The 13,609-nt window shown below is 43.0% G+C and overlaps 1 protein-coding gene across 1 annotated transcript; it reads left to right on the top strand.

The window, feature by feature from the left end:
* The first annotated feature begins 2,410 nt into the window (after positions 1-2,410).
* Positions 2,411-12,970, top strand: igfbp5a (insulin-like growth factor binding protein 5a). The gene is made up of 4 exons (XM_042405340.1): positions 2,411-2,886; positions 9,646-9,854; positions 10,311-10,430; positions 10,560-12,970. The coding sequence occupies exons 1-4, from the start codon at positions 2,553-2,555 to the stop codon at positions 10,695-10,697; spliced, it is 801 nt and encodes a 266-aa protein (XP_042261274.1). The 5' UTR covers positions 2,411-2,552; the 3' UTR covers positions 10,698-12,970.
* The last annotated feature ends 639 nt before the right edge of the window (positions 12,971-13,609 follow it).

Raw genomic sequence — 13,609 nt, 5'->3', positions numbered from 1 at the left:
GAGGAGGCGACACTGAGCTGACCTTTCCGCCACGTGTGACGTCATATGACACCTGATACGCGGCAAAGGTCAAGGGCAAAGGCAAAAAGGGGTCACATGATCTGAAGAGAGCTTTCACAAAGGGGGGAAGCGAACTTTCACAAAGGGGGGAAGTGAAACTCGACACAGCAAAGGAATAAAAGCTTTGATCAGTGTGGGTTTTGAAAGGTCAGTTTCAGGACTGACTGACGTTACAAACTTCTGAAATTGGATTTATGCCATTATGGGACACTAAAACTCCATTTAAACTGCAAGATGAGGAACAACAGGATGTAATCAAAGAGGAAAATAAAACTAAATAATCAAGAAACTACACAGAGATATGATAGCCTGCGCCAAGAGAATGAACATGACCAGGGTCGAAAGCATTAAATTAACTCAACTTGGACTCCGCTGGGACTTTGTTTACTAAAAACAAAAACATGCTGATCATCTACAACCCTCAGACATATATTGGTATCTGCCAAAACATCGAGTGAATTACGACCATTTTGTACTCAGTAACACTCCATGAGATCTGACCGCTATCTCGCTGGACACTGACCTCGCTGAGTCATAAAATAAGGTCATTCTGAGTGCAGTTTGCCCTGATCTGAACGTTTTATAGTGAGTCACTGCGCAGATCTTTGGAGAATACATTTGTTATGGTTAAGACAGCATCGTGCAAATATTTAAAGCTACAGTATTTTGGCAAATGAGAAAAACCCAAAGATATCTGAGGGGAATTATAAAGCTTTCTTGTCTCACATTCATGAACCCACCCTTAAATCTGGAGGAGTCTGACATATTGTTCTACAATAAGCTTATTTGGCGCCATTACACAGTCAATCGTCCCTAAATAATTTCTTACAAAGACAGGAAAAGACCAAATGACACATACTAGGTTTAGGGTGTAGTGGGGTCTCTCTGTCCATCTGGCTGCTCCACAGGGGAACCATGTTTGTGGTCAACACAAGTATCTGAGTACTGGAATTGCTTATTCCAAGGAGGCTGGAAGTAGATTTTGGTGGTGATCAGGATCTGTGATTTCTATTGTTAGCAGCTTTTTTCCATGATCGAGACCGTATCTAAATATTAACACTAGGGGTCAAGGAATCAAGATTTGGAATTTGAAAGCAGTTTTTTTTTCTGGCAACGTGGAAATTCAGCAAGTCTGCTTATATCTTTTGTGCACTTTAAACACAAAATTAAATCACTATCACCACTAGATCAGGGAGTCGAGGCTGTAACAGATGTCCATGTGAGTGTGAGCAGTGAGTGAAATGAGTCTCTGGATTCTGGCATTATAATATAGGTCACTGAACATGCAAAAATCACCACATATTTATTTAGAGGCCCTTTTTTTAAAAAGAAAAACTACAAGAAGGGAGCAATCAGGATCAATATTTACTCTGTCTAATGATATTTTAAAATTAGAAAACAACAGGCAAGTTTTGTGGCAATAATTTGACATAAATCTCTGTCTTAACAACTCATTTAGTCTAGTTGGGTCCTAGAAACACTTTTATTAAAAGAAGACAAAAATAATGCCACTTGTTTCCTGTTAAATCTGCACCTGACATGAATTGTGGCAAATTAAATCACATTTTCTTCTGTTTCTGTCTATTATTTCTTTGCAATAATGTCAATTTATTAGCTACATATGACTCTTCCCTATAAGAGGCATGTAGTTTCTGAGATTGTATTTTTCTTTGAAAGCTTGGAGGTTTAATAGCTTTCCATTCAAATAACCTCTTCAGTCATTTAAATAAAGTGTCCTCAACCTTTTTGCCTAAAGTGTGAACCTGTATGGAGTTATCTGTACTTGTTAAACACAAGCATTCTTGTTCTAGGATAAATAATATATTCATAAACCTGTGAATAGTGGCCACTTTGCAGCAAGAGAGAGAGGTTTTATTCAATCGCCTTCAGGAGCATCGTCTCGTATCTGGCAGATCTGGAGGCATGCCAGCACCCGCCCTGTGAAATCAGCATCGCAGCGCACAGAGTTGACAAGTGCGCCTCCCACTCCAAACGTTGTTTGACATACCCATCGTTATAGGCTTCGCCTCTGGCAGTTTCTTTTTTAAAAGGCAAGCTCAAAGCCACAGATTATACATTCTGCTCACAAACCGTGCGGGTAAAATACCCTACAGAGAGAGCGACAGGGGGGATCAGGCTCGTTCTTTCTCATTTGGAGACGACAGCTTGCGCGTAAAACGGCACCGGGCATCACTGGAGGAAGAGATACGTGGTGTCTGGATATTTTATTTTCTTCTTTAATTTATTGGTGACTCTGCAAGGTTGAAGGACAGCGGAGGGGAGCAGCTTGACTGTCTTTGCTGTGGATTGCGAGCATCGGATGCGGTGACACTGTGGACTTTAGCGCGCAAGACACCTGTGGATGCAATAGACAACCCCCCCTGATGTTTAGACTCAAACCTTCTGCAAAGAAAAGATTCACCACAAGATTTAGTTGATAATCGTTGCGGTTTCGCTCAAACACACTTCAGATTAGACGAGAGAGACACACCATGCTGCTGAGTGTTTCCTTCCTGGTGGTTCCCCTGCTGAGTATTACCGGCTGCGGCTCGTCGTACGTGCCGTGCGAGCCGTGCGATCAGAAGGCCCTGTCCATGTGTCCGCCGGTGCCGGTGGGATGTCAACTGGTGAAGGAGCCCGGCTGCGGCTGCTGTCTGACGTGCGCGCTCGAAGAGGGTCAGCCGTGCGGCGTGTACACCGGGCCGTGCACGCGCGGGCTCCGCTGCCTGCCCAAGAACGGCGAGGAGAAGCCGCTGCACGCGCTCCTGCACGGCCGTGGGGTGTGCAGGAACGAGAAGTTGTATAAACTGATGCATCCGTCAAAAGGTAAGCCTGTGGAGAGACGGGATATGACTGATTCTGATCACAAGTGCTGTAATTTGGCCTTTAATTGGAATATTAATTAACTGAATGAGCCCTTAATTGATTGATTGAATTATTTGTAGTGTTAGTATTAACTTCCTTTTACCAATTGTATCCCACTATAGGAGTTTAAAGTCAAATTACAGCACTAAATGTGCAGTGGTCCCCTTTGTTAAGCAATCATTTCAGTACTTCTATGATATTTCTGTCAGCTCTGGTGGTATTTGCACAGCAGAAATCACGATTGAACCACAGATCTAAAAGGTTTTGATGCAAAGAAATCACCCGGAAAAAACAGCTGGATAGAGATGTTACTCCTCCCTTGTCAATGCAGGAATTTTAATGAAGCCCACAAGTCTCACACACACTCACACACACAGAGAGAGAGAAAGAGAAAGAGAGAAAGAGAGAGAGAGTCAGCCAGTGATGCAGTGGTAAATGGAAAAAAAGAAGAAGAAAGACCTCCAGACTGTAATCACCAGTCCAGAAATCAATTACACTAATTCACACCCTGTCATAAAACTGAACTCCAATAACTTCTGCCATGAATTTACTCTTTGAGGGAGATGATGCACAAAAGGGTGAAATGAGTATGACTTCCCTCCCACCTCTCTTCAGAGGCCAGTGAGGCTGATGTGTGCTGATGTCAAGTCACAGCCCTCTTTAAGATGGGCTGACACCAAGGGTTTTAACATTTTTTGTCAAACGGCCAAAATAATTGTGTATGTGTACTTGCTTTCTATCACTCTTTATCTTTCATCGGCCCACGTCCTCACACACATACACACACAAAGAGCCTGACTCTGCAAAATGTTTACTTTACTCAATACGCATTTGCTGACTTGGCTGAGAGGCTGCGGCTCACCTGCTTGTTTGTCTCTGTGACATCAGAGCTCACCTGAGAGGCTGCAGCTCACCTGTCTGTGTATAAGTGACATCAGAACTCACCTGAGAGGCCGCAGCTCACCAGTCTGTGTGTAAGTGACATCAGAGCTCACCTGAGAGGCCGCAGCTCACCTGTCTGTGTGTCTCTGTGACATCAGAGCTCACCTGAGAGGCTGCAGCTCACCTGTACGTGTCTCTGTGACATCAGAGCTCACCTGAGAGGCTGCAGCTCACCTGTCTGTGTCTCCATGACATCAGAGCTCACCTGAGAGGCTGCAGCTCACCTGTCTGTGTCTCCATGACATCAGAGCTCACCTGAGATACTGCAGCTTATCTGTCTGTGTGTATGTGATATCAGAGCTCACGTGAGAGACTGCAGCTCACCTGTCTGTGTGTCTCTGTGACATCAGAGCTCACCTGAGAGGCTGCAGCTCACCTGTCTGTGTGTCTCAGTGACATCAGAGCTCACCTGAGAGGCTGCAGCTCACCTGTCTGTGTCTCCATGACATCAGAGCTCACCTGAGATACTGCAGCTTATCTGTCAGTGTGTATGTGATATCAGAGCTCACCTGAGAGACTGCAGCTCACCTGTCTGTGTGTCTCTGTAACATCAGAGCTCACGTGGGAGGCTGCGGCTCACCTGTCTGTGTCCCTTTGACATCAGATCTCACCTGAGAGGCCGCAGCTCATCTCTGTGTGTCTCTGTGACATCAGAGCCCACCTGATAGGCTGCAGCTCACCTGTATGTGTCTCTGTGACATCAGAGCTCACCTGAGAGGCCGCAGCTCATCTGTCTGTGTGTAAGTGACATCAGAGCTCACCTGAGAGGCCGCAGCTCACCTGTTTCTGTGTATGTATGTGACATCAGAGCCCACCTGATAGGCTGCAGCTCACCTGTCTGTGTGTATGTAAGTGACATCAGAGCTCACCTGAGAGGCCGCAGCTCACCTGTATGTGTCTCTGTGATATCAGAGCTCACCTGAGAGGCCGCAGCTCACCTGTATGTGTCTCTGTGACATCAGAGCTCACCTGAGAGGCTGCAGCTCACCTGTCTGTGTGTATGTATGTGACATCAGAGCTCACCTGAGAGGCTGCAGCTCACAGGATTTTCATAATTAAATGATGACAGTCACAAACAAATCAATTGAAGCTATGGCTAATTAAGCTCATAAATAATGTTCATGTCTTAATGACACATATGCAATAATAACTCTGCTCTTGATCCACTCATAGAGAAGAGGAGAGATGGCATTAAATAGTAAATATTTCTCCCACTAATTTCAAAGATTAATGTTTGGATTGATTACAGAACATTCTTATTAACTAAGCTCAACTATTACTAACACTTTGATTCTTCTTTAAAAAGGTCAGATGTCTTAATTTGCTTACGATCACACAGTAGCTAACAACACCTGAAGCCTGAAATTAATATAATATCAAATGATCTTAGTTTTGTCCAGTGAAGTCGTTTTCTATTCTGTGATGTTTGGAACGGTTAAACTATAAATACTAACCGCTTCAGATTCTCCACCTCAGCGACTCCAATACTGCTGTGTCTGCCAGGCTGCTGTCAATATCCCCCCCAGTATCCCCCATATCCTGCTCTTTCACTCTTTATCATAACAGTGCACTTTTTTGCAGAAAACACACAAACCTGGCAACTCTGCAGACTAGACAGACTAGACTAGAAAGTCTGTAAAAATATTAGCAGGGACAATCCAGCAACACCTTGATATTGGTAGGGACATGTCTCTACCGTCCATACCCAAATCTACACGCATGGCTGACACCTGTCATTACTGAGGCACACGACTCAAAAGCCCCCCCTGCGCCCTGACCCCGTGAACTCTGTCAACAATTGGTGCCGAGTGCCGATCAACCTGTCATCTCGGTTTGAAAGGCCCTTGTGGGGCCGCGAGCTGTAAATCAGTAGGTTTCGTGTGAGTGGCCCATCGCCTCGGGGCCCCCAAGCCAACATAAAACAAGGGAGAAGATTACAGGTGGTGCTCTGTGAGGCTCCTTGTTGGCTCCTTTGAATGGCAGTTCAGGGACAGTCACTGTGTCTGCTGGGGAGCGTTGCGGAGAGCTTTGTGGGAAATGTTGGCTTGTGGCCCTTGCACTCACATTAAGGTGTGAAATCATATTTTAGCCTGTTCCCTTCCTCTACAGTTTCTTTTTCACTTTTGTCCCTCTGCCTTTCTCTGTCTTTCTTTTGTCAAATGCCCCGCACACCTCTACTTTTCTTCGTCCACCACCTGTGCCTTTTCCCACACCTAACCCACCTTTTTTGTCTCCTTTTTCTCTATTCTCTCCCACCACACTGCCTCTTCTCCTCTTTCCCTGCCTGGCCACTGTCCCTCTTCATCTTTTCCACCCTACCACCCCCCCTCTACACCTCCCCTTCCACCCTTTCCATTCTGTCTTTTGCTTTATTTTCCTGCAGAATGGAGTTTTAGTGTAGAGCAAAGCTAGTCTGGAAACATAAATAATCTCACTGGCTGTGTTAAACCTCAGTGGGCTGAGCCAAAGAACCACAGTTTTTCTGGCTAAGTAACATTAGCCTGAAGCCCAGAAACAAAAGGCAGAAGATAAGAAAGAAAGACACTAATATTCTGAAGTCTCCCTTAGAAAAAGCTTATCAGTGTCACATTCAAAGTCACCCAAAATAAGCTTGTTCGCCAGGAAGAATTTCTTCTTTTAGAATATTTTGTGATTATTTAAAATTCCAGCCAATGTGCACTTTTTTTGGCTGCACTCTGTCAGCCAGGGTAAGATCATTTCAGCCTTCAGAGCATCTGAGAAAAGGTTGTATAACCAAAAAAACTCCAATCAGCTATTCATCTCCCCTTGCCTTTTCCTCCCTTTCCCACACTATCCTCTGCTCCCTCCCACCGCTCTTTGTTGGTCCCACCCTGGTCTCTTCACCTCCCCCCACCCCCTCCCACCCCCCCCCCCACCCCCTCTCGGCGCTGCAGGCAGGCCCAGGCTGTGCAGTGATTCAGCAGAATGCAGGCTGAGCGTGGGTTACAGTACTGATCCCCCATCTGTCTGCCCGTCAGCCAGCTTCTCCATTAACTCCACATCTCCTGCTGGGCGCTCTCTCAACACATAAATTAAACAAAACCCATATGCACACAGATAAATACACACTAAAATTACATTTTATAGACACACAAAATGAGCAAAGAAGGTGCATGCATGCATACTATACATTAAGGAATTGCCAAGAGATTCAATATGTACTTTTGACAGATCCCTAAATATTCCTGAAGTATGATTTTGTACTGCTACATAAATACACCACTATGCATGTATGCATTTTTGTGCATTAGTGCATGTGTCAAAGATCAGATAACAATGAAACAAGCAGTCATTAACTGATATAAGTATAAATAGGAGTATTTAGTTGCCTTTTTGTTATGTTTGCAAGTGCATGTAGTAATGTGAAACTCAAGTTGTAAATCTTCAGATTTTCCAGATAAAGCAAAGAAAACGTCTTGTTAAGGAGGAAAAGAAGGAGGGAGGATGAGTTTTCTAACAATATATGCTGTAGGGATCCTGCTCTCCAGGATCACAGTTTCTCACAAATCAAACATGAGGAAAAGGGAGAGGAAGAAGGGGGAAAAAAATGAAAGATCAGTCAGCACAGGTCAGATTAGACGAGCGCAAGGATTAGTGAGTGAAGACTTGATTGGACTTACGCTGGCTGCTGATCTGCCTCAGCTTTCTCTGGAGGAAATCTCTCTTGCTGTTTCCAAGAACCTGTCATTATGGGGATGGATGACATCATCGTGATCTTTATCATCGTGATCATTGTGTGGGGGGGGTGAGTGGGGGAGGGAGAAGGGGCTTGGGAGGTTTTAAGCATCATTTGCAACGAGGCAGTGACCTTGTCTCACCGCCCAGTTAGCTTAGTAGCTTAGCGATCACGTCTGTGCAGAAACGGAGGGGTTTATATGCAGAATTTGCAATCTGCCAAAATGAAACGGAAACAAGTGCGTGACACAGCAGTGGAAATGGGCCAATCGTGGCTTAGGACACATACAAGACTAATGCATGTCTAAAGCTATAAATGAAGTGAAATATCAGTTTAAAGTGCTTTTGGGAAAGAAAGCCACAGCCACTGGCTCTGGCCTCGACACAGTCGTTGTGGTCGTATGAATAGAGGGTGGGACGAGGGACAGGGGCGAGTGCTGAGGTTTGTGCGACTCCTCAAAATTTAGCAGAGAGCTGTATTTTTGCACAGATGAAAGATGCATGTACATGAGGGTTTCTGTGGGGGTTGGGTCCCAAAATGGGCTGTGGCTGTTTCTGGTGGCTTGCCACATGACAAGTGTAATAGCATGTTTTCATGGGTCTGGGTGCCAGGGTGAGACTAAATATCTCATTTAGGTCACTGGCTATAAAAGTTTTAAAACCCCTGGTCTACATATACCCCAAACTGGCAACCTAACTTGCCATAAATGTAGGCTATGTTGTCCCGTATGTCAACACATCCAATCTGAACCTGGCCAGTAGCCACTAACTGTGCTAAATAAGCATTTAGCAGCGCAGTGAAATCATCACGTCGTGTTGTGACGTTTCCAAATTCAACACTCTTGTACTGTGTCCACTGTCCCTCCTGAGTTTAGCTTTACTTTTTAATTTTAGCCACTCAAATAGATACAGTTCCAGGTGGGAGCCATCATAGTGCTCTTGATTCTGACCCTTCTTCAAACAGTCTCTTGAAAGCAGTAGAAAAATGCTTTGAAGCCCTGTTCGCACAGGACTAATATTACACCTGTGGACATTAAGTTGTTTGTAATAATTGGTATCACTGGTTATTTTAATCCTGCTACGTCTGTAATTTGCAAAGTTCCGGTGTAAATTACCGAGTGTACTTTGGTGAAGACAGAGCTCCTCTGATAACAGTAATCCTGTGTGAATCAACTTCCAGCAAACTGCAGCTGCACTTTTTTTTTTGGTATGCTTTTTTTTTTTCTTTCTTCTTTCTTTTATTTGTATTCTGTCATCATGCTGATAAACAGCAGTAGTGCAACTGATTTCTGTTTTGATGAATGGACTCAGAAAGTTCTGACTTACTTCTTCAGAAAGTGAAGTTTTGTTGAATTTGTCTTAACTTTATTTAAAATTTTAGTTTAGTTTGAGCAATAGTGGAACAGATTTTTGGGACATACGTAATTCATTAACTAACTAACTAATAATACGAGTGCTCTGCAAGTGAGGCTTAAAGGGATAGTTCATATTTTTTGAAGTGGGGTTGTATGAGGTAGTTATCCATAGTCAGTGTGTTACCTGCAGTAGATTTGGGTCAGCACGCTCCCAGTGAGAGGCAGACAAGAGTACTGGCACAGAAACTAAGCCATGTACTGATGTGAATGGGGCCAGCAAAACATATTTTATCCACCTAAAAAAGGCACACCTATAAAAATCAATATCAGTTTAAGTGTATGCTATATTTAGAATATTTTCACCGCTTTACCTTGCTGTCAGACAGCCCTTTTCTTTTGGCACTACATGTTCTCAACGGTACAGCTTTCATATTCCTACACATGCTGTGCACTGTATTACGCCGCAGATCAGCTGTTTGGGTCAGAAAGCGCTGCTGTACTCGTTAGCGGTAAAGTGCCAAAAAAACGAAGCAATGCACCAACAAAAGATGTGGAAGAACACTTTAAAATATTCAAAGAATAGCTTCGCAGATGTTTTATGAGGAAGGAAAAGCATTTAGCACTTTTATTAGGCCTCAAGTATATACACACCTTTGTTTACAAGAAAACTCTAATGAGTGACTCCAACCCCCCCCCCCGTCCCTCTTTGTCTTTGCCTCTCTATCAGGCGGAGAATCTCATGATGGCGCCCTGCTACCCATCCCAGAGTCGATGCTGCCTCAAACTAAGGTGCCCATACATGGAGACCGCATCAGCAGTCTAAAGGTCCAGGCAATGAAACAGGCCAAGGACCGCATCAAGCAGCTGGCCAGGCTGGGACCTGCCAGCAACCTGGATTTCCCTCCTCACAGCTTGGATAAACTGGAGCCTGAGTTTGTAAGTGAGGAAGAGATTACTAAAATGCATGCCAGGTTGGAAAATTGACTCAACTTAGAGAGAAGTTTTTGGGCAATTTTCTGAATCAGCAGTAGATTATTCGATTTGGATATTGGCAATTGAACAGACATTTGCTTCACTTTAAACATACAAATCTCAGATACTGCATCTTACTGCTTCAGGCTTCTTGCACAGTGGAAAGAAACCAGTTCTGACAAATAAGCCAAGATGCCCCACGGGGCCACTTTCACACGTGACAACATGGTGTGAACATAGTGAAATACTTAAGTCCTCATTATAGGTCTGCCTCCATTTTTTTTCTTTTCCCTGGGGGCATTTTACAAACTTTCAAGGGCATGTTGGACCAGAGCCTTAAGCTGTTAATTTCTAACTCTGGTGCAAGTTAACATTTCATTTCACACTTGTGATCATGTATACCTGTGTTTGTTTATGTAGGGCCCCTGCAGAAGAAGACTGGATAATCTCATTCAGAGCATGAAGGACACCTCTCGGGTCTTGGCTCTCTCTTTGTACATCCCTAACTGTGACAAGAAGGGTTTCTTCAAGCGCAAACAAGTATGAATACATCCTCTTATATCATGTCATTCATTCAATCAACAAACAAATTAAACAAATTTGGTTCTGAGACCAAAATGAAGTATTTCAACTATCCAATAAAGCATTTATACCGCTCTTCTTTTGCAGTGTAAGCCGTCTCGTGGTCGTCGGAGGGGGATCTGCTGGTGTGTGGACCGGTTTGGCGTGAAAATCCCCGGCACCAACTACGCCGGTGGAGACCTGCAGTGCAAAGATCTCGACAGCAACAGCAACAGCAACGAATGAGAGTGAACCAGCCGTACTCGTTGAGCCCTGTCCTTTTTAAAACCTGCCAATCAAGCTAGCACACTTAATGACTGCTAATCAGGAAAATATGGCACAAATGCTTATATATATGGTCAGGTGTGATGGACTGCGTTGTTTTTTTTGTTTTGTTTTGTTTTGTTTTTTTTAAGGGAAGCCAACCTGAAAGCTTGCTTAGGTGAAAATCTGCACATGTAGGTCTTAACTCTGGCTCCCCACTGACTGTGTACTATGTTTGAGGTTAACCTCATCTCTTTATATCCATAGATAATAGAAAATTATATATATTTGTATGATATTGAAAACATGTCATGTACTGAGTCTGAGTGGCAAGTTATATATATTGCTAAATTTACTCCACGAAAGTATGAGACAAGACATATATGAAATGTGGCTAAAAATCAATCCTTTATACTTGTTTTTCTCAAGGTGATGATCAAGCAAACAAGTTTGGAGACATTATCCAATAGTGAGTCAGTTATCGTCGTTTAAATCAGGCCTTAGCGGTGTCCGAATAATGACTGCTGCCATTGATTTTTGCCCTCAACCTACTGTCCCTGAACACTATCACACTTGTAGGCTAGGGGGACAAGGAAGGGGGGGGTCGGTTCTGCAAGACTCCTGTAAGACAACCAATCATACGCCATGCAGTCAAATCAGTAGACCTACAGCTAATAGAGGCCTACAATTTATCGCTTAAACATTTTTAAGTGTTGCCAATTCTTTTAGACCTCTGCAGGGTCTTTAGGTAGAAACTGGACTAGAAATAATTACTTGAGTTGGAAAAGAATCACCTTTTTCCCACCTTCTAAGCAGCAGTTTGCACGTGGTTTGTGTCAATAGCTACTTGTAAAACTACCTATAAAATATAGGAATTAAACATCAAATTACAGAAAATCAATGAGAGATCAACACCAGTTTGCTTGGGGTTCTTGTAATTGTAATATTAACTGTTGAGTAATTCTCAAAACTGCCAGGTTTGAATTTATTTAGGGCTAATAATTGATTAAAATCACAATGTGATGATGTTGACATTGATCAGCTCTTGTCTAAATCTTCCTCCTTGCAGTGCACTTCACTTTCGCTGACTATTCTGCTGCTATCAGATAAACCTTGGATGCTTTTTTTTTTTCTTGTCAGACCTGATATTCAGTGGTAAAACTGGTTGTGTTTGAGGCAATTATGCTCTAACCTTCCTCCAAAGATGAAGTGATGCTCATATAGTAATATTCAGACTTCCTGTGTGTAGTCTTATGGTCGGTTGTGCCCAATGAGCAGACATTGATGGCAGATATATTTTTTAATTTTTCCGTTTCCAACAGTGGTGCTCATTGTTTGATCAAAGCTCAGACAGACCCATGGTGCGTTCATGAACCAGCAATTAGGACAAAATGATAATCCTAAAAAATACTCACAAACAAACATGTCTTATTGTACTGTAAAATGTTAGATATTGTTGAAAGGCCTTCTTTAAAACTGCTTCCATGTTGCTCCACTGTTTGTAAATGTATGTACAGTGTGTGTGTGTGTGTGTGTGTGTGCGTGCGCGCGTGTGTGTGTGTGTACTGTATGTGCCATGCCCTTCAAAAAGTTCTCATGAGCCCAGCCTACCCAAGCTACTGTCCGGCAATCACGGTGCCGTGCACCTCCCTTCACAGCTCGCACACAAATCGTATGCAAAGGCCACGCATTGTTTATGTCTGCACGTGCAGGGTCTTTACTGCCACCACACAGGCAAATCCGTAGGTCCGATGGTGACTTGCTCTCAGGGTTTGTGGGGTTCTTTATCCTGCAAAGAGCAAGGTCGCTGAGTTTGTATGTAAATTCAAGTGCCTTCTGCCCCACGCCACTTTGAATTCTGATTTGCATTGTGTTGTTGAATGAGGGACGGTCCAACACAAAAGAGGAAAACAGTTTTCGGTGTGGATGTCGTTGACAGAGGACAAAAGACTTTTGTTCTGTCGCTTATATCATTTTGTTGTTATAATCTAAATGTTCAATTAATGACTCAGACATTCCTAATGCCTGCACGTAACATGCTCACTTTATAGCGATATATAGGAGAGCAATGACAGGGGCTCGTCAGCCTATTCTTCCCAATAAAACACCTCTCTCATGCTGTTGATTCTAGCACACATGTAAACACAACACGGTGACACTTTGAACATTTCAGAATCTCATTTAAAAAAAAAAAAGATTAATGTGAACATTATAGTGAAATATTTATCAGGCGTGTAATTGATGTACTCTTTTTTTTTTTTTTTTTTTTTGTAATGACGAATCACTATTTAAATAAAGTTCCTGTACTCACAGAAATGCGTATGTGCACTTTTGTCTAACTTCCATGCAGGTTGTTTCCATCTGCTGTCGATGGCAAAACTCCCGCTGTGACATCACTGATTGGGGTGTGGCCAAAAGTGTGGCTATGGAGTTCATAGAGGGCCTTGCAAACATGAAATTTAAATACTTTTTATTATTCTTTTACTAACTTTTTGCCACATGGGGGCAGTGGAAACTGTGGATTCATCACTACAAGCCACATTACACTTAGTCATTTCACCAATCATTACAATAAAAATATTGATTACAGCAGTCTTACGATATTTGGGGCTAAATTCAAGGAGTCACAACTGGGTCAAACATAGAGTTGAGCAAATCACAGAGAGTTTTTTTTTACTTGTGATGTTGTAAAGTGGTGAAAAGCATTTTTCCCAGGATTTGAACTGTTCATACTAGAGCCAAAAACTGAGTCATATAAATGAATGTGGGTTTTAATTTTAGGGAGATAAAACCCTCCCTCAATAACTCGAAACCCTCAATAACTTTCCCGTCCTTATTAGTTTTTCTTTATTTACCTCAAATCCAAATACTTTCAAAAGAAATCCTGCTTAAAG

This window comes from Thunnus maccoyii, chromosome 24 (assembly GCF_910596095.1).
Source record: "Thunnus maccoyii chromosome 24, fThuMac1.1, whole genome shotgun sequence".
NCBI classification, from domain to species: Eukaryota; Metazoa; Chordata; class Actinopteri; order Scombriformes; family Scombridae; genus Thunnus; species Thunnus maccoyii.
This window is presented reverse-complemented; position numbering and strand designations above follow the sequence as displayed.

Bases quoted from the DNA above. Each gene is read 5' to 3' on its own strand.
- igfbp5a (XM_042405340.1), top strand. From the start codon at position 2,553: ATGCTGCTGAGTGTTTCCTTCCTGGTGGTTCCCCTGCTGAGTATTACC. The intron at 2,887-9,645 runs GTAAGCCTGTGG...CCTCTCTATCAG, and splicing joins ACTGATGCATCCGTCAAAAG to GCGGAGAATCTCATGATGGC. The intron at 10,431-10,559 runs GTATGAATACAT...CTTCTTTTGCAG, and splicing joins GTTTCTTCAAGCGCAAACAA to TGTAAGCCGTCTCGTGGTCG.